Below are 22,277 nucleotides of genomic sequence, written 5' to 3'. Positions count from 1 at the left end.
ACTGCCATTAGTTTTTTCTAAGAAAGAGTATAACTTTGGCAAGATCTTCTTTGTTGAAGGACCATAGAACCGATTTGATAAACTTCAGAGTTGAGAACAGTCTTTCTACACTGACTTGAGTAGGAGGAAAAGCTGTTCAGTAAAGTTCATATATGGCTTTCTTTGTCTTCTTAATTTTTTCGTCAGCCAACAAAATTTGGTGTTTTGAGTCTACATATATTGAACCCAGCAAGATCTCATTGTCTGGCCTAGTAGTTTTTCTTTTCTTCATTGAAGAAATAATTCCTTCCGCAATAAACCCTTTTTTTCAGAAAGAACAAACACCACTTTAACTTTTCAGGATAGACTTTTATAAATTCTAAATGAGGTGTCGTGCAAGAGCAATCATATTTCTGTATTTCTTCAAAGGCCGTGTAGAAATCTTGTTTGTATTTCTTCAGTTTTATATCTAAAGGTTCTTGGTTCTTTATTTTCATTCGCTTTGCTTTAGCCTTTTCAATATTATCCAAAAATATATCTCAAAATCTAATTCACCACTGAAAGAGGATGATAGAGACTCAGTTGCAGTGTCTGCTGTTTGACTGTCCTGATTTGAATACTCGAATTGTTCTGAAAATAATTTCATTTTTATTGAAAGTTCATATATGGCTTTCTTTTTCTTCTTAATTTTTTCGTCAGCCAACAAAATTTGGTGTTTTGAGTCTACATATATTGAACCCAGCAAGATCTCATTGTCTGGCCTAGTAGTTTTTCTTTTCTTCATTGAAGAAATAATTCCTTCTGCAATAAACCCTCCCTTTCAGAAAGAACAAACACACCATTCTTCCATTCTCGCTTCCTTTTAATTCTTTAGATTGTAGCTTTTTTGTAGCTATATACAGTGTAGAAAGAAGAGTTTCAAATTCTGCAAGATCATTCTGCAGTCTTTCGGTTAGTGAAACATTAGGGTTATCTACATCTTCTAAAAAAGTTCTTTAATTTTAACAACATCTATATCATCAAATATGTACTTCCTCATTGTGTTGCTTGATCAATAATTGCTCCTTTTCCTGCTCTCTTCCTAAGAACGGCATCAATTTTGGGAGTTCTTGCTGCTATTGCTGCTTACCTAAATTTACCAGGGAGATTTGTAACTAAATGAATCAGTTTAATCACTAATGGCAAATATCACATTCATCCTCCTTCCTTATATTTATTTATTAATATGTCAATAAAATAGAAAATAACTATTTTTTAATGTGTATAGTCCATTAATAAAATAATAACTCAGTTTGTCATTAATTTGTTTTTCAATTCACTTTAATTTCATTTTAAATTCAAACTGTCCAACAAAAACTGGAGTAGGAGTTGACCTGTTTTTAGAGACTCCAGCTCTGACTCCAACTCCACAGTCTTGGTTATCAAGACTGTATATATATATGTGCATATATGCATATACACACATACATCTGTACTTGCATATATACATGCAAACATGAACACATGCTCCATATATGCATTTCTGAATCCAGTCCTGATAACAGAACAGTACTAAAAATTTGCATAAATTAAATTTGTAGTCCAATTTTTGTCACATTATAAGAGGAACAGTAGTTGTCAGAATTAATATGAAATCTTTATCACATTTTCCTTGCCATTTGAAATATAAGAATATGTTTTGTTAAATGATGCACAAAATATTGCCTCAGTGCTAGACATACTGTAGAAAAGTGAATAAAACCTCTGAAACAATAGGCCATATATTCCCATATTACAAAAGTTAAAAACAAAATGCAATCATAAGTATTGAGAAACCGTATGTTTATATCAGCTGATGCAGTTATAGCCATCTCTGTTTATTTGCAATACTTATTCCCACGATTTCTGCTCTCATTTTAAAATAAAATATCAAAAATAAAAATATATTGCAACGGAATAAAGGTTCACACTCTGCTGTCTTAATAAATTCTACCATAATAGGCACAGGTCTGCATGTAGTGGCAACAAAAAATAATAATTAAACATTCTATATAAAACTTCATATCTGGTATATCCATCCTAAGAGTGAATTTAAACGGCAATTCATATATGACATCCCACCTTTACATAACATTGGTGGCCGATGAATATGTGACACACCTATCCTAAATGAATAAGGCTTTTGTCAGCTTTTATGTTAAATGCAGGCTTTTAATGTCAGAGTTGATAGCAAATGATTGTTTTTATAAATTTAGGCAGAAATGGCTTTTTCCATTCATTTGGCTTTTCTACCATGAACTGCAATTTCATTTCCGTAGCTCTCTGAATAGTTGAACTTTAACTGTACTTGCATGTGGCAGGTATGGGAAACTTGCAGCATTTTAAGTAAATATCTTATTTATAGAGGCAGTATTGTAATCACTGCACTAACCTGCATATTTTCCAGAAAGAGTTAGGGATTTGTTAGTTTAAATGGATTCTGTGCAATATGTGACAAGCCATGTTAATGGGATTGCAACAAATAAAATAAACAATATGAATGTCATTTTATGCTAGGTATCTGTGAATTTGTTCATTTAGTCTTCTGTTATTATGTGAAGTTTGGACAAAATCGGTAAATAAAGTGTGTTTTTCTCTGTCAGTTCAAATAATTGAGATTGTAGTATTGATGTTCTCTTTTTGTCATCTTGGAATGAAACAGTGATTTAATAAAAATTTATTTTGAATTGGAAATAAATAAGAATATGGTAGAACTGCAGTTATTAAATTAATTTTTCTTTTTAAGCTGGGGAAAAAAAATGTTATTTATTTATTTACATATATTGAACTTTTCTTTCTTTAAAACAATGTAAAACTAATGTAATATGCACTAGAATATTTTTCATTAGTAAAGTAATGTTACCTGATAGGCTGCATTTTGTTTCAGACAAGTATAATTTAGAAAATTAATAATTTAGTTATAATTATTATTATTAATTATAATAATATTATATTAATTAAATAGTATTTAACAGAAAAAACAAGAATATGCGTTTAAAGCCTTATAAATGAAAATAGATTTATTTTATTACAGCTAAAATAGAACTGAGATGCATGTTTAGGGGCAGAAATTCACTGCATAATTTTATCTAAAATAATAACAATAATTTAGTTTTACAGTAGAACTAGGATAAAATCATGATCGTTTTTAATTATATGTGAAATTTTTGAAAATTTAAGTATTAAAACTTATTTTTTTTAAATTTATTTTTAATTCTAGCATGAAAAATAAAGCCACAGCTGTGTCTTTTTGTTTTTGCTTTGCATAACTCTGTTCCATGTAAATTATTTTTGCAACAGTTTTAAGAATCTGTAATTGTGAAAATGGAATAGATTTTAGCTTGGATCTTGTTCTGAAACTGTGGAGCAGTTTGGGGTACTGTTTTAGTACACCTTTTTTTTTTTTCTAATAACTCCTAAATCAGCCTTTAAATTTTTTTTTTTCTTTTCTTTTCTTAATAAGTCCTTAAATGTTAAATATATCAGTTATTTTTCACTTGCAAAAAAGAGAGTGAAATATTCAAGATTATTCAAATACCTAGGTGGGCTGTGGTCTAATTAATCCAGTTGTTTAAAATTCAGTTTTGATTAACATCAAACTGATTGTTGTATCTAATTGTAAATTTCTTGCTTGATAATTCATGATTATTCATTTGATTGTTTAAAGCTTTTACAACTGAACTAAAATAGTGTCATTTCTGTAATCTAAAAGCTTTATATGTAGATTTTCAATTAAAAATATTTGCATTATATTTAGTTTATGATGAGACTGATCTTTCAAAAATACAGTTAATGGTGAGTCTTAAATCATTATTTGTTAGCCAAATTTCCAACCATACAGCAAACTCATTCATTACTGCACAATTAAAATGTAGAAATAATTTAAAATTGTGTCTAAATGTGTTGCTTCTGTGTTTAAAAGGTAATAATCAGGAGGAATTTTCTTTTGGGGAATGTTTGTATGTATACTTTTTGCTTTAATTATATTTTTTTATGAAATAAGAAGAAACAGATTATAATGAGCTTTTGTTTTCTTATTTCTTTTTCTTTCGTTTATTTAAGTAGTTGATGGAAATAAAACATGAAAATTTTGCAATTGAATTAACAAATAATTTTAATGATTAATTACTTTACAATATTTTTTTTTACACCAACATTCTTTTTTTCCCCCTCAACAGTTCACTGGAATAGCTTGATTACAATGCAGTTCTTGGATTTACTTAAAGACTATCAAGATAGTCACAAAAGCTCAAATTTCAGAAAAGGAAACTTGTGGGAGAATATGTGTGCCTTAATGAAAAGACGGGGCCATGCTATTCACCCGAAAGAGCTGCAAAGAAAATGGAACATATTGTCCTCTGCATATGCAAAAACAATTGCGTATAATAAGCACCATAAAGACAAAAAAAAATGTGCCTTCTTCAAGCGCCTGACTGATTTGTACAAGCATCCATCATCTTTTGAGTGCTTTTCTACAGAAGAACCTGTTAAAATGACAGTGGAAGTATCGCCATTTTCTTATGCATCACGTGAACCTGGTATCATTTCAAGATCATCATCATCTAATTCTAGCTCACAGAAAAAGCTTAAAGAAGAAAGACAAGTAAATCATAATGAAAACAACTTTGCAGACCTTATTCATTGGCTTGACAATACATGGACAGAGTGGAAAGAACTTGAAAAAAAACGAGAAGCGCTCCAAGCACAGAGACATAATGAGTTAATGGAAATGTTGTCATACATGGTCGATAGCAACGCAAAACAATAATAAGCATATTTAGATTTGTGGCTTAAAGGTTATTGTTTTCATTTATTTATCATTATGACAAGCATTTTATATTATTTGTGGTTAGTTTGTTTTTGTCATTGACCATATGTGTGGCATGATGTATTCAATTAGTCTTAAGATCTGTTATGATTATTGTAATTGTGCTTCAAAAAATATAAAGTAATATTTTTTTCAGAACTGGTTTGATATGAAAATTTTCTTTTTAACAAAACGTGTTTTGTGGAAGATATTCAAATGCAATATTTAGGTTATTATACATTTAGTGTAGTAAATTAAAATTAATGAGGTGAAATTTGTGGTTTTTTTCTTGTTTTTTTATGAAAGAAAAGTGTTTAGAAATTTATCTGCATATTATATTCTGTATAATTTTTGGGTGGAAAATTAGGATCTGCATATTATACTCTGTATAATTTTTGGGTGGAAAATTAGATTTTCTTTTGAAATGTAATCAGCTTTATTTTATTTGAAATGAATTTTTACTAACTTTTTTTTATGTTTGAAGTGCAACTTTATTTTTATTGTGATGTTGTAAATGAACAACTGTGTGCTTAGATATCATTTGAAAAAAAATAATCTCAGCTCTTTTATACCTATAATATTATATTCGTAACAGTTACCATTACATTGTGTAAATTAGTATTAATATTTTTAAATGAATTAACATTCAATGAAATAATATATTAAAAACTTTTGTACAAGATTAAAAGTTTTAGAAATTAAAATGGGGGAAAAATAAATAAATAAATAAATAAATAAAATAAACTTTTAAGTTATAATTTTTGATTACCTAATATAAATTTTAATTATCTTTTCATGTACGACCAGTGTAATTATTGCCTTCTGTAACAAAATTCAGTAAAATTTCTGAGGATTGCTATTATAAAGATTTTTGTGGTGTATTATTGCTCACTGATTCTGCATTTCTAGAAAATCTTATTTTCCCATTAAAAAGTGTATGTTAATTTTCTCCTTTCCTCTAAAAATTTGGTGTTTAGTAATGCTCTAAAATTGAAATGGATTTCTCTCATTATCTTGTACATTTATCTGCATTTATTTAAATGTCATATTACATATACTTTAATGAAAGTAAAAACAACATAGTGTGAAAATTTAAGTACTGTTTTAAAATTTCAATTTGGACATGCTGATCTCGATGCTTAATCAATCTGATTGATGTCTGACACAATTTTGAAGGTGCAAGAACATAATTTTAACATGAAAATATATAAGTAATAAAATCAATATTTTGTGGCAATATATGTTTATTTAGATTAAAAGTGTGCAAGCACAACGATGAAATAAAATATGAGTATTATCAAAGTAATCAAGCCACGTCCATTAAAGTAGTCTAATTATCATATTATAAACATGATTATATGGAAGTTCTTTGATATTTATTATCATTTAAGTGTTAGATAAAATTTAATATTTAAACTAAAACTGATAGTATTTTTTTTATCATCTGTAGTCACTTTATTTCTATTAAGGTTTACTTGAAATTTTATAGAATGCATTTTATGCTATTTGTGTACTGTTTGACTAATTTATTTTTATTACCTAATTTTTTAGTGTCATGAACTTGCATTATTGTGTGTATTTGTTCAAGCAAATGTACGCGTATTTATTTTATCTGATGCATAAATGTTAATGTGCAGCTTTGTCATTCGTAAATTAAGCATAATTTACCTTCAAGTCCAGATCAAAAACATTGCTTATATATTTTTTAATTGCTCAATTTTTTAACGTGTTATTTCTTTTACTTTCTTCTTCCCTTTGTAAATATTTAAGTTTCTTACTTCATTATCTCACCATATTAAGGACTTCTATTGGGTGTAAACTGTACTCTGAGAGTGAAATGTATATCACTACCAAAACAGAAATTACCGCTATGTGCATAGATTATAATATACAGAATAAAACTATTGTTATCTCTGAACTTAATTTAGGATTTAGGTTGATGAAGAAATCATAATTTTTTAATTCTGAAATATCATAAGATGCTTCTGTATCCTTGTAATATGCAAACTTTTTTTGATGGGTAATAAATATATTGAACTTTTTCTTATAAAAAATTTAGGTACTTTTCCGTTTCGCCGGCGCAAATCTCGCCAAGCAGACTTTGTTGGCGACAGCATACAGTATACACATAAAAAAATTTTAAGAAATGTTAGTTCTAAGAATTTTTTAGTTTGAAGGCATAAACATTTTAATATGGTTTAAAATTTTGTAAAAAGCTAGTAAATAAAGACAATAAATTTGTAAAAACACATTAATTTAAGAATTTACTATGCTGTCATGGTTCAACACCCCGATTCGCCGGTTTGTATCACGTGACCCCAAGTGATCTCATCTCACGTAAACTATGCTACAAAAAAAAAACTAATTCTCTCAGTAATTATCTACATTAATTTCAAGTTAAATCTTAATATAGAATACAAGTTTAAATGCAAGAATTAGTTCAACTCGTACGAAAAGCTTACTCAGAAATTATGTAAAACCGCCTTGGTTTACCTCGCTAGTGCATTCTCATTAGAATTGTTGAATTTAACCCTTGATTTTGCCTTTTCTATATTTTCGGCTTCGGGTGTGATTGCATCCTAATTAACTTAATTACCGCGAATGGTCTTAGGGCATAAAATTTAGCTATCTAGGTAAAAATGTTATGTAATTGTATGCCAGTGTTGAAAGAAGCAATCAATCTGATAAGAAAATAGGCTGCGACTTGTTTAGAAAATGAAGCGTAAAAGGTTACTAGCGAAGATATTCCGTTTGGCATCAGTTGTACCATTATTGGCGACTTTATCGTTTGCGCCGGCAAAACGGAAAAGTACCAAAATTTAGTATTTTCATCCAATTGTAAAAATTAACTGATTTTGATAGGGCTAAATTTAAAATGAAAAAAGGTATAGTGGTATATCTTTTTAGAAGTGTCAAAAGCTCTTAATTCAAATGAAGAATGTAGCAATGTATGGAAAGGTAAAAAACAAGTGATTTTTCTGTGCTGATTTCATATACATTTATCTGGAAAGAACAATGCAGGAATAGCTGTGGCAAAACTGAAATCAAAGTACAAAAATTATTTTAAATTCTCGATGAGAGCAATGCAGGTTTATTATCTTTCTTGAGTCAGAAATTCTAAATGATTCTACATAATTATTGTATTGAACATACCTAGTGTGATATTTCAAATTAGTTATATTTCAAAATAAAATTAATGCATATTTGCATTATGAGCCATATTGAATGGATCAAAGAGGCAAATTTGGCTCACAAGTAACAGTTTGACTATGCTTGGTGTATAATATTATAATCATATTTAAAATAGAGTTTTAGAAACATTGATGCATTAAAAGTCTACAGTACATATCACACTTTTAAACCTTCCCTTAAATTTAATAATATAACTGTTTCTTGGGTATATTTTCAGCATGAACAGTATCACTTTGTTTACAAATTTGTACTAAACATGATAAAAAAGTAACTGAGAACTATTGAGAATCACATATTATTACTGCAGAGCTGGCTTGATTAAGTATTTATGCAAGATATATGATTTACTGACTAGACTAGTAATGTGAAATATGATAATATGATATTTTAAATGTTTTCACATTTGGGCTCATTATAAAAGGTATCTGCAAAATTATTGAATTAATTCAATATGATTGCAATTAAATTATTCAGACATGATTTAATACTGCATCACTATATGTTTATTTATATTGAATACTACATCTTTTCACCTGCTCTGCATGCTGTGATTCTATGTACAGTCTGGTGTAAATATTTGAGTATTAACATCTGGAAGACTTTTTTTTTTTTTTTTTTTTTTTGTGTGTGTGTGTGTGTGTGTGTGTTTTGTTTTAATTATGGATCTATGTTAATTTAATAGTAGAAAATCATAAAATAGATTTATGTATGCTTTCATCCATTCATGGCGTAATTAACTGTAAAAGTTTGTTTATAAGTATAATTTTACTGCTTGCATTTTGAAATTGCCACAAATAATGAGTATTCCAAATAATGAGTCATTTTATTGCTAGAGGAAAGTATTATATAGAAATGGACCAATGTGTTTCACACTTTCATTTTTTAAGAATCAAATATAATGGAAAACTATTGTGTATTTTATTTATTTGTGCTGTATATGTATTGTAAGCAATTAGTACAAAAAGCAGTTTTTTAAAAGAATATCCTATGTGAGAAAAAATTGTGTACGGCAGTAAAATTGTCTCATGTTAATTCACAGTGAACAAATAAAGCCATAGAGAGAGGGGGGGGAATTAAACAGGCGACTAGAGTGAAAGGAAAAAAAAGATGTTTACTGTAGTAACAAATAAAAACTATTAATCTTCCTACTGCCCTACTTAATTTTTCCTTGGATAGGATATTTTTTAAATGTTTTTTATTAATTATTTTTTTTAAACAGAAAGTATATGTACTAATAGCTTATATTTCAATCTTCTGCAGCTTGAGCTCAGGACTTTTCAATTAAATATATTTTTCTTCTTTTCCTACTATTTGTTTTTCAAGTATATATATATATCTGGCTGTTGCAATTCAGTTCAACAACAGTATCATAAAGTATATTAAAAAGCTTATCTTTAGAATTTCCGATACGCAGTTTTGCATGCTGGAGATAATTTTTTCCCCTCGTACAGCGTTGCTATTGCTCGCTTTGAAATAGTTGAATTTCGTAATCAAAAACTCATAAATGCTTTACAAAATATGAAATAGAAAATAAAACAAATTCTAAATTTGGGATTCCAAATGTCCATATTCAAGTGGAGACGTACGTCATTGAAAATTTGATGGCTGTAGGTAGTGTTGTTTTTTCACAATGCGAGAACCATTCATACATTTATGCAGTTTCTTCATTATTTAATTTCTTTAAATATAATGCAGGGCTCTAATATTTGGTGGCAATAATTTAAAAAGTGATTTGCCGTTTATAATGAATCAACACAAAATGCCAAAACAAAATTAATAGCTCTTCTGGGAAAATTGCCCCTTTGCGCTAATAATATTTAAATTGGTGTTTCTTTCTGAATGGCAATTTTCACTATTTTTCAGTGCCATTTGATTTTTAAAAATAAATATTTGAAATAAAAATTATAAATGCAGTTCTTAATGAGAGGGATGTTCTAAAGAATGATAATGTCATTTTATGTGTTCATTTTAACAGGAATAGTATTTTGAAGTGTGATAGTTTTCTTATCATATGAGTGTATCACTTTTAATTTTATTTTATAGTGTTATCATTTTCAGTGTTTTATATTAAAATTTTTGTGTGAGTGTTTTGCTTAAAAATAAATGAAAAAAAGTGCCAAATGATTTCATTATCATCATAATGCGTAACTTGTTTTTTTAGACTATGCAAATATAAACACATTTGAAAAAGAAGTAATTGAGCATTAAAAAGGTCTCCCATTTTCATTATTTTTTGTGTGCTTGAGTGAGTGTAGAAAACATATTTAATTCTCTGTTTCAATATATTATTCTTAAATATCTTGCAACATAAAAAAAAGTATTTTGTTACTAATCATATGAAGTTGTATTAATGCTAATAAATGAAATGTGGTCCTTCTGTCAAGCTCTGATACATTCTCACTGAAGATACTAAAAGCAATTATTTTAACTAATAAATGCATTTAATAAGTGTTTCAGATATCTTAAATTAAAAAATACTATGCTGTTTATCCAGTCATCTGAAATCAAAAATCGCCAAATGGTATTCGTTGAGATTTACAGTCAGTATAATAATATAATAAAAAACAAGAGAGGAAAATGTAAAAACTTTTATTAAAGTAATTTGTTAGTTGTGTATGTGTTTTGTTTTCATGTTTTCAATTATAATTTTTTATGTATTGAAGATTCCCCCCTTTCCAATGATATATAGTACATCTGTATTATGACTTTTATCTGAAGATTTTAAATAATGTTATGTAAGAAATGTATTGCACATTGTGTTTGTGATGTGAATTTTGTCTTATCCCATGATATTTTTTTCTGTTACTCATGCTTTTTTTTAACTTTTAATCATTTAATGTTTTTGTGTATATATTTGACAAGTACATTAAGATGTGTTCTTCAAATGTTAGTGTTTTATTGACAAGAATTTTCAACTTTGTATTTATATTTAATAATTAAATTAAAATTTTAAATTTTCTGTGATAATGATCAGCAAAAAGTCTGTACTACTCTCAATATTTGCACTATGGGTATTAAAAAACATAGTTTGTTTAGTTTTGCACATTTTTATCTGATGTTTGTATGTGCCTTTTTTTTCAGTGAACTTTGGCGTTTTATGTTCTTTGATGTTCAAAATAAAAGTATTTTCTGTAACTGATTTCTTTCTTTTATTAAGAATGTAACCCTTTTCAGAATTCTCTGTTTTTTAGGGTTTCTGCTTGATAATCTAATGAAAAATAGCTGTTGAACTTTTAAGTAGTTGAGTAATATTAATGATACAGAAGGAAATATATGACGTGTGTTTTACATTATAAACTTTTTTAACGATAAACATTTGTTAATATAGTTGTTTATTTAAGAAAGCTTTCGGAACATGTTCAGTTATTGAAAAGAATCATAATTTACATTCATATAAAAAATTAAATATATTCCTAGCTTTATGGTAACTCCAACAGCACATTTGTATAACATGCATGGCAGATATGGCAGCTGATTTTGATAATTGAATAAAATGGTTTTGGATAGTAAGATTTTGATGAATTTAGTCATTAAATATACATCACTTTTATGGGCATCAGCATTTAAAAAAAAAAAAAACTAGAGGATTTATGTATTTTAGTTGGATTAGAATTCTAATAATCCTGCAAATAGTTTTGATATTCTTAAAATTAACGTATTAATTATATTTCAGTCAGTGTTATAACTGGTAACGGTTTGAATTTTTACCAAAGGCCTCAATAATGTACAAGTAGTAAATTTTAATTAAACAAAATGCATAAATACTTTTATTATTGCTGTTATAACTTAAAAAAAAATATTCTTTTATCTAGTGACAGTATGGCTGAAGCCAACAGGGAATGCTCCAATAATCAAAAACAAAAAGTGGGTGGTTGAAAAGAATTGTACTATTGCAAAGATAATGGGATTTCTTAAGCAATATATGAAACTGGATTCTTCTGCTTCTGTGGTATGTTGTTTATTTTCACGTATTGTAAAATTATATGCTGACATAATTGGCTTAATCACTATTTTGTTCGTGCTGTTACCTTTGTATGCATTCTTCATAAGTTCAACATTAAATGACTTGAATTTGTAAATAAAAAAAATACATGGCGAGCCATATCCTTAAGCAGTACATGAAACCGGATTGATGCAAAACTTTTTAAATTATTGTAATGATATTTGAACATTGATTTTATATATACATCTATATATAATATAGAAAAAATAGATAAGATTGGATATAAATAAATTACAATAATTAATAGATTTTGAAAAATCTGAAGCTTACATATGATTTTAATACTCTTTCTTCATTTATTAATTTATTCTTCATCAATCAGTTGTATTTTGTGTTTTAGAACTGTCTGAATAGTATTTTTTGTAAATGAAGGAAGGATGCTTTTTAGCATCTGCATCTTTTAATTTATGGATTTGCATATTTTTGTAATTTTAGACCTTTTGATTTATTGTAATTATAAAAAGTATGAATTTTAGTGAAATGAGAATTCAAGTATTGCATTTAATTATATCAAAACTAAGAAAATTAACACTTTTTAAAAATTTCCCAGAAAATACTAGACAGAATTTAATGAAATTTGATATAGGTACCTTGTCAGAATAAAGGATTAATTTATTTGAATTACAACTATTTAGGTGAAATTAGACTTCTAATGGATACACAGGTCATTGTGAGTCATCATACTGTAAATAAAACAGATGAGTCCCTGTAGTGATAATCATTTCTGCATCTAAACATTTTTTAATTCCTGGATAATTCTTAAGAGTAGTTTAAGAAATTGCAGTTCTCTTCCCAAGAGAATCCAAGACATTTTTAATCAAGATGAATTTATGTACATCTTTCAGCAACCATGGAACTTATGTCAAACACATAGATAGTGTGCAGCTATTCAATATAATGTCTTTACAGAATAAGTCTCCTCTGCTGCCCGAGTACTTGAGAATCAGTGTGTATGTTAATCTAGACTCATTATTAAAAAGAAGATGGGGTCTGAGTTTGATATTCTCTGTATCAGATTAAATGCATTCTGCTATATGAGGGAATCTGGATGCAAACAGTTTGTTTTCTATAGTCTATTAATTCAAAATAGGATTTTTAAAGCTATTTCCCCTCCCCAAACTATGATAATGCTTGAAATCTCTAATTTGCTAAAATCCTTTAATTACCTGTGTGTGGTGTTAACAATACATGTTACAATCGTACATAATGGGAAGGTCTCTACCACCCTGAAGTTCCTATTTTAAAGTCATAGACTACATCAAAGAACCTTTATTCATTGAAGTAGATTTATAATGAGGAAGCAGTGAATGTTGAAACAAAATTTACAGTAGCTGCAAAGAGGCTGTGGTTGTAGTTGTCCTTTGGAGCCTGCTTGAAAAGTGCTAAATACTGATCATCATTGATTGCCATGGCTTTTAAACATCATTGGCCTGGCATCCTGAACATAAATCCTATCTCCTGAAACCATCTCCGCACAAATGCTTCATTTCCGATCTACCGACAATTTTGCATCTTTTCTTGTCATTTAACTATTGGCAGTTATTCATTCTACTTCAATACTTCTGAAATTTAATGAAATTTTACAACAAATGGTTTGATTGCAGCCAATGTATTTAAATGAAGTAAGCAGAGCAACAAATGACTGCTTTTTGTGCTTACCACTGTCATGGCCTATTTGTACAAATATTTGACACCAGTATTATTGCTGGTTTGTTTGGCTGCATACTTTCTGATTTTAGAATTTTTTGAGAAATTTGAAAAAAATAGATTTGTTTTTTAATTTTGAATACTTCTGTAATTACAGTTGCTACAGGGTTTATATTTTCAAGAATTTTCAGTTTTTTAAGGAGAAAAATGATTTTATTAAAATCATCCACTTTAATCAATACAAATATCTAATTTAATTTATGCATTTTCTTAAGCAGTATTATTTTGTATGAGTATCCTTAGAGATATTACAGGCTTGATAATATTTCCTGTTACAGTTGATGCTGCAGATGGCAATGTAGATTGATATTAGATTTTAAGATCTTTTATACAGTATCACTAAATAAGAATCAATAATGTAATCTATTGAGAGTTCTGTATAAAATCTTTAATTACTAATTAACAAGAACCCAAAAATTACTGTATTTTATATCGAGATAGCAATGAAAACGAAAATCAACCAATGCAGGCTCATGGAATTTTCTGGCTTGGCAGTTCGTGGAATTTTCTGGGCTTGAAATTTATCCTAGTTGATGTAAAAGAATTTCATAACTCTGATATTTGTGTCGACAGCGGATGTATTTCAGCTTCATTTTCTTTTCATTTCCAATTCATTACACATGAAAGTTTCTGCCAGCTATAGATTGTATATATATTGAAAGAAAAGTTACAAAGTGAGAAGTTAATTTTGAAATTATAATTTAGAAAATACCATCATTACATTTTGGGAAACTGAAACTTCAGGGCTAAATCTGTAACACTCAACTTTCTTCTTAATAAATGCTTGAACCTGTTTGATATCCTTCTATGCTTAGGTACATCAGTACCCACTGTTGATGAAGGAATGACTATGTTACCAACTTATTAAAAATATGTAAAATAGGGAAAGAAAAATGCAAATCAAAAACAGCACGGAGACTAAACTCACTAAGGATCATAGCCTTCTCTTTTTTAATCTTTTCCAACAATTATTTTGAATTTAAATAGCACTGACAAAAATTTATATTAGTTATATGTATTCTTTAACAAAGGAAGAAAAAAAGAGGGAAAAAACTTTATTCATGCATTTTATATCCAATTGGTTGAATAAAATATAAATAGAATTTTAGATTTTTGTAATTCATATTAACTTATTTAAAATGTAACAAAATAGATGGGCACAACTTTAATGCCTAATTTGTAGTGGAATATGAACATAGAAACATGTAAAGTACAAGGAACATGAAAAATGAGATTTATTTTAATTGTGTATATTCAGCTGCAATACCTCCATCACAATGACAAAGTGATTTCATACACTTTGAAAGGTACTTAGCATGAGATAATATTTTACTAGAGTGACACTAATTCTGATGATAAGATCTTTCTTTGTTGTGATGCAAGTATTGCAGTTGCTGGTCATTCATTTGAACGATTTTCATAAAAATTGAATACTTTCTTGTAAATTATCACGATTAAAATGATTTTTCATTTCCATGTTGTTCATACAGTCTGGAGCATTTTGGAAGTAATATATTTGGCTCTAGAGAATGACACTCAAAGTATTTTATTCAATTTTTTTTGTTTACCTGTTCTTTTACATACATGCCATGAAGACTTAAACTACTGCACATTTGTTAGAGTTATTTGTGAAGCACTATACGTGGGTTGCTATTTATATTTCTGGCCTATTAATGAAAAAACAAATATTTATGATTGAAATTGGTTTTATTGTTTTCAAAATATTCTCCATTGAGATCAATATACTTTTGCATGCATTTGTAACAATTTTTGAAGCACTTTTCCACTTCGGTTGAGGTAACTTCAAAACATGCAGTTTGAATTCATCAACCATTTCTTCATGTGTCACAAAGTGCTGTAATTTATTTTTGATGTGCGGGACTAAAAAAAGTCATTGGTTGCCAAATTTGGGCTCTACAACAGATGACCAATCAATTCGATATTTTGGCCCATCAAACATTCCTTCCTTTGAGCCGATGTGTGACACAACTCGCATTGTCCCGTGATGAAGTGTGATTCGCCTATTCTGCTTTTTTCAAATTTGACCGATCACTTCTGGCAAACAAATGGTCATGTACCATTTGGAATTGACCATTTTGCATTGCTGTAATGCCATTGTCACCATGTGATCACTAATGCCAAAGAAACGGGCAACCATTTGTTTGGATGTGCTTTTTCCACAAACAACTTTTGTTAGATTTGGCTCATCTTGGAAGACCCCATACAGTCAAATGCTGTTTGATTTCAGGCTCATATGCATAGATCCATGATTTGTCAGCTGTGTAGAAGTTAATCACAGCCTTTGGTATGAACGTGTTTTTCCAACATTTCCTTGCACCAATCGACACAAGCACTTTTTTTTTCAGTGCTTGTCAGATAATGCAGGATTCAATGTGAACGGAATTTTTTTATGGCCAAATGTTCACGTAATATCTTATTGATGCTTTTCATACTAATGCCCAATGATGCTTCGATCTCATGGTATGTCACATGACAATCTTGCTTTATCAGTTCACGCTCAGCATCGATATTTTCTGGCACAACTTATTTTGGATGACTTTCACAGAATTTGTCCTGGAGTGAATGTTGATTATGATTGAATTCATCAGGATGGCTAGACGACCGAGGTGAAATGGACATTGAACAAGGGTTATCCCTTCCAAAACACCGTTTGCCTCAAAAGTAAAAAAAACACCACCGCCAAAACAAGCATACATAATGGGTACATTTATTTCGTAGAATTGCCGGAGTTTCCATCAAAACCTGGATAACTTCAAAGATATAATCAACATATATCAACCTGCCTGCTTTGCACTTCAGGAGACCTTGTTAAAACTAAGCAGACATGCTAAAATACGGAGATATACCACAGTAAGAAAGGACAACTCATCTGGGGATCGTGCCTGTGGTAGTGTGAGCCTTATTGCCTTCCACAATCACCCATACACTGCTCTTCCTTCAAGCTGTGGCGGTTCAGATCATTTTACGCTTTTCAATATCAGTATGCACTATTTATTTACCCCTGCATGATCAGCGAGAGTTGGACAGAACAATAGAGCTGCTCCCAGAACCTTTTTTTGCTTTTAAGTGACTTCAGTGCACATAGTACCTTATGGGGAAGTAGGGACACTAATTCAAGGGGCCGGCAGATTGAATAATTAATGGAAAATCATTCTATTTGTCTCCTTAATAATGGAGAATACACCTACTTTCATCAGCCAACTAGAACATTTCATGCAAGTGATCTGGCTTTTTGTTCTCCATCTCTATGACCTTTTTGCTCTTTCAGTGTAGGGAAGAATCTCTACGATAGTGGCCATTTCTCAGTCATAAATATTACAGGAAAGTCGGTGATCTCAAGACAACCACGCTTACTTTACAATAAAGCTGATTGGGATCTTTTTGCATCTTGTGCTGTACTGACTGAAGAAATTGTTAACAATGTGGACATTAATACAGCAGTAAAAATGATCTCTGATACTATTGTACAAGCAGCTGAATTCTGTACTCCCAAGTCCTCGACAATGTTCCCTAAACTCTGGTGGAATAGTGATTGTCAGGAAACTTCGAGAGAGCAAAAGAAAGTTTGCTGTATCTTTCGCCAATATCCAACACTGGCAAATTTTCTAGCCTTTAAAAAAGCTAAGGCTAATGCAAGAAAAGTGAGGTGGCAAAGTCAGAGAAAATCTTGGGCAGCCTATGTATCCACTATTACCTCCTCAATGTCTAGCAAACAGGTTTGTAAAAGAGTCTGCAAAGCCTTTGGACTATATAATGATTATTCCTTTTCTATTCTAGAAAAAGATGGAAAGTTGATAAGCACTAGAGAAGAAATAGCCGATGCTTTAGATGATACATTTGCTGCTGTATCTGGCAGTAGCAATTGCGCAAAAGAGTTTATGTCCACAAAGATGCACTTAGAAAGGATTCAGATTGACTTTTCACATCCTAATGCAGAATCTTATAATAAAGACCTCACCATGTTTGAATTAAGAAGTGTAATATCTCGCACTGATAGGACCTGCTCTGGTCCTGATGGCATAAGTTATTTGATGATAAAGCATCTGCCCTATGAATCTCTAGTGGTCCTTCTCGCTCTTTATAATAAGATATGGAAGGAACAAATTTTTCCAATTGCCTGGTGTAGGGCCTTTGAAATCTCTATAGCAAAACCCGGCAAGGACCCTAAAAATCCTTTAAATTATTGCTCCATTGCACTCACTACCTGCCTTTGCAAGATCATGAGACAATGGTAAATCACCGTCTCACCTACTATCTGGAGACTAATCATTGCCTACCGCCTTACCAAAGTGGTTTCCATAAGGGAAGATCTTCACTTGACAATGCCCTGTTTTTAGAAACCGCAGTATGCAATGCATTTGTGAAAAGAAATCACGTGGTTTCAATCATCTTTGACATGGAAAAGGCGTACGATAGAACTTGGCGGCATGGAACTCTTCATGAGCTTTACAACACTGGGTTGCGAGGTAATTTACCTATCTTCATTCAAAACTTTCTGAAGGACTGCATTGTCCAAGTTAAGATTGGTTCATTACTTTCTCAAGTATTTGCACAAGAAGGTGTACCCCAAGGTTCAGTGCTTAGTGTCACTCTTTTCAGCCTGAAACTTAATTCCATTTTAAGAGAACTTCCTCCCACAGTGCATGGTTCCCTGTATGTTGATGATTTGATGATCTATTGTCATGGTCAAGATATGAGATACATTGAGAGACAACTACAAATTGCTCTAAACAGAATTATAAAGTTAACCAATAACAATGGTTTTAAATTTTCTAGCCAGAAGACCATCTGGGTGCATTTCTGTCGCAAAAGAAATCTACATCCTGATCTAGAGTTGCATCTTGATGGCTCTTTGACTCGCATTGAGCCAGAAGTAAACTTCTTAAGGAGTTACATATTTGACAGAAAGCTCACTTTCCTTCCGCATATCTTAAATCTAAAGAAAAAATGTGCTAAAGCTCTTAACATACTGAAAGTCCTGGCACATGGAGAGCAGAACATTGTTCTATGCTCCACATTTATAGAGCTTTAATCTGTTCCAAACTTAATTATGGCTGTGTTATCTATGGATCACAGCAAGGTGACCTGGGCTACTGAAATCGGATCCAGTCCATCGTCAAGCTCTACGGATTTGCTGTGGGGCTTTCAGAACATCTCCAGTCGAAAGTTTACACATCATTTGTTTTGAACCATTTCTGGAATGTAGATGCAAGCAGTTGTTGTCATATCCTTCTTTTTCTTGGGCGTGTAGCTTCTGGATATGTATTTACTTCCTACCATAGACGTATCGTATTGTGTGCGTTGCATAAAACAGCCATTTTAACGGCACAAAACTTTATTAACACACAAATAAAAAATAATAAGTACAAACGATTAACACACAAGTATCACTTCGTATCTTGCATCTAAGCTGACATACAGCACGTTTCCTTCGTTACTTCGCTACTACCTCCTAACTACTCTTCTCTAGTAAGTCTCATGAGAGAGAGGCGTTGCAGGCCATTCGGCGAAACTGCGCATGCGTGGTCATCACGTCATGACACCTCCCCTCGAAAAGATTTGATTGCGTCTTTCAATGACCTGTCAAATCCACATATATAAACATTTCTTGAAACAAAATAAAATAACATTCATGAAATTTTCGAACTTAATTAACCAATTCTTACCATTTTAAATTAAAATTACTTCAACATAAATTCAGTAATCCTATTCATTTAAAAGGATGTAACATTCAATTAACTTTTCAAACTTAAATCCTTCACGTAATCGTAATCATATAAGCAGTTATCATATAAACGAGACAATACAAATCAATCATTAACATTAAACATAATACTTTAGCAAACCCTAGCTAAATCTTTAAACCTATTACATAACGTTAGAAAAAAAATTAGCATTTTAGCTAAAAAAAAATCAAACTAAACAGTCAAAATGTCTTATAGTTCATAGTTCATAATGTCAGTCATGCTTCACTCACTGGGAAATATAATCATGTCATTTTAAGTCACGTCATCAATAAACTCAGCATAGGCTTTTAGTCTACACATAATGTTACCGTTCCATTTTGTTAACGCATAAATTACTGGATGCACATATTCACTTTCTGATTCAACGATTAGCTTTAGCTGTAAAAGCTTATCTATTTGACGATCAGCTTCATTTCTTAGAACTTCAGGTATTCGATACGGTTTCTGCCTTCTTGGCATACTTCCATGTTTCAGTTTGATGCTGTGTTCTCCCACATTGGCGATTTTCGGAATACCAGTTCTTAGGTTCTTATGCCTTCTTAAAATTTCCATAAGTTCTTTCTTCTTATGCGGTTCAAGGTGTGTAAAATCATATTCCTCATTAGAATAGTGTTCTTTTGCTTTCCGTGGAACAATTCTTGGAACGTTTTCAACTTCGCCCAAATCAATATCTGTATCATATATCACACCGACATTATTCACAGCGGTATTGAACTCTCGTATCTTGTTTGCGTGAACGTGCTTCAATGAATTGTCAGGCATTTGTACTATGTAACTATAATCAGTATGCTTTTTGATGATCGTAGCAGGTCCCGTCCATCTGGCATAAACTTTGTTTTGGCTATCAGGGATTAAAACTATAACCCTGCCACCTTCCTTGAATTCTTAATGATGAGTCTTTCGGTTACGGTAGAATGCATAAGCTTGTTGCTTTCCAACATCTGTAAGTCCTGCGTATTCAGCAGCTTTTTCCAATTTCGTCTTCAAATCATTCAGATAATCGGTAACTGAACTTAACTGTCCATGAGGAACAGGGGTTTCATTAGTCCATGACGATTTCAAAATAGACAACGGGCCATTAGGACGTCTTCCATAAAGCATTTGGAACGGACTAACACCAGTCGTAGCATTAGGAACTTCATGGTAAGCCCAAAATAAATACGGTAGATGTTTCTCCCAATCTTTCGAATGTTCTCTAACGGTATGATGTATCATTCCCTTTAAAACAGCATTAAATCTTTCTACCAGGCCATTTGAACTTGGATGATAAGGAGTCGAGAACCTTGGGGACGATCCGATCCTTTTCAAAAACTCTTGGGTCAACGAAGCAGTAAAATTAGTTCCTTGATCTGAAGCAACAATTTGAGGAATTCCTGTGCGTGAAAAGATTTGCAACAATGCATCGCATGTTGCTTTGGCATTCAAATTCTTCAATGGCACCGCTTCGGGCCACCTTGTACATTGATCAACAGCACACAGAACATATTTGTAACCTCTACAGCTTGGCTCTACAGGTCCTAGGATATCCACATTAATTACCTGGAATGGTTCTTTAGGACGTGTTACTGGCGTAATCGGAACTTCATCAAAGGGACGCTTTTTCGCTTGAAGTTGACAAGAAGTACAAGCACTGCAGTATTCATTTACATCTTTCTTGATTTCTGGCTAATAGAACGAATATCTCAAACGTTCAGCTGTCTTCTTGGTTCGCAGGTGGCTTCCCCATAGAATGAGCTAAGTCTAAAATTTGTTTTCTTCTTTCTTTAGGAACGACTAACTGGTAAACTCTTTCTCCTAGAACTTTATCTTTATGATACAAAAAGTTGTCAATAACAATAAAGTTATTACTTCCGTTCTTAACATTTTGCCAGCATGTTTTTAAAGATGGGTCATTCATTTGTTGCACTCGAAACAGTTCTGAATCCAAAACACATTGATTGTGTCTCGTGCTACTTTTGGAATCATCCTTACCTGTATCTTGATATATATGAGCACAACATTCTATTATCTTCTTAACAGTTTCATTACATTTTTCATTAATTAGGTTTTCCATATCATGGTTAAGTATTTCGTCAAAATTTTCAGTTTCATGAAAAGGCATTTCACCGAAACTATCAGTAGCAATGTTTACATTTTTACATTCAAAATTAAACTTTCTTTTATCATCTCCCCTTAACTCATTAAAAGCACTTAATGACAAGAGTAAATCATTACATAACTTATCCACCATTGCACATGTTATAAAAATAGGTGACATAAATTTATCATTTTCAGAATATATTACTAAAGGTAGGTTAATCAGAGGAGCTTTTAAAGCTTGCCCGAAAGCTGACGTGAGGATAACACTTCCATGTGACGTACGGTATTTTTCTGGTACAATGTCGGTCTTGACAACGGTTAATTGCATGCCTGTATCTGCTATTGCATTAATTAATTTACCATCACATATAAGTTTAACGGTTGGCAAGTCATCTATTAATTCTTTAACTTCTTGATTCGCAGTAAAATATTTAGAAGAAATCTTTGCAGTTACGGCGTTAGAATTATTCTTAATTTCTTCTTTAGCAACCCTTTCCTTATCTTCATGCAACAATATATTATGATACTTAGAATTACATTTTGAACATTTTGATTGAGAAGGGCAATTTTTTATTCTACAATTCCTTTCGAAACAAAGAAAGCACCGATTAGAAGCCCTTAAACTCTTTTACCTTTCTTCCGGAGACATAACGCATTTTTCCGAAGCATGATTTTCGCTTTCGCAAAATAAGCAAGGGAAAGTGCGAACAACTGCAATTTTGCT

The 22,277-nt window shown here is 30.9% G+C and overlaps 1 protein-coding gene across 3 annotated transcripts in view; it reads left to right on the top strand.

Moving 5' to 3' along the window:
* Positions 1-22,277, top strand: part of Atg12 (Autophagy-related 12) — a 97,929-nt gene that overhangs the window by 53,137 nt on the left and 22,515 nt on the right. For 2 of the 3 annotated variants that reach the window (XM_085824987.1, XM_035349106.2), the window contains exon 3: positions 4,176-11,131. In XM_085824987.1, the coding sequence (XP_085681113.1) occupies positions 4,176-4,765 (590 nt within the window). In that variant the 3' untranslated portion in view covers positions 4,766-11,131. Of the gene's footprint in view, positions 1-4,175; positions 11,132-11,808; positions 11,946-22,277 lie in introns of those variants that run through there. The other variant, XM_085824988.1, reaches the window with a different exon arrangement.

The sequence above is a fragment of the Stegodyphus dumicola genome, chromosome 10 (assembly GCF_044657685.1).
Source record: "Stegodyphus dumicola isolate Sdum_Otavi_A_Nest chromosome 10, ASM4465768v1".
Lineage (NCBI taxonomy): Eukaryota > Metazoa > Arthropoda > Arachnida > Araneae > Eresidae > Stegodyphus > Stegodyphus dumicola.
Note: the sequence above shows the minus strand (reverse complement) of the source record. Positions and strands in the feature narration are given on the sequence as shown.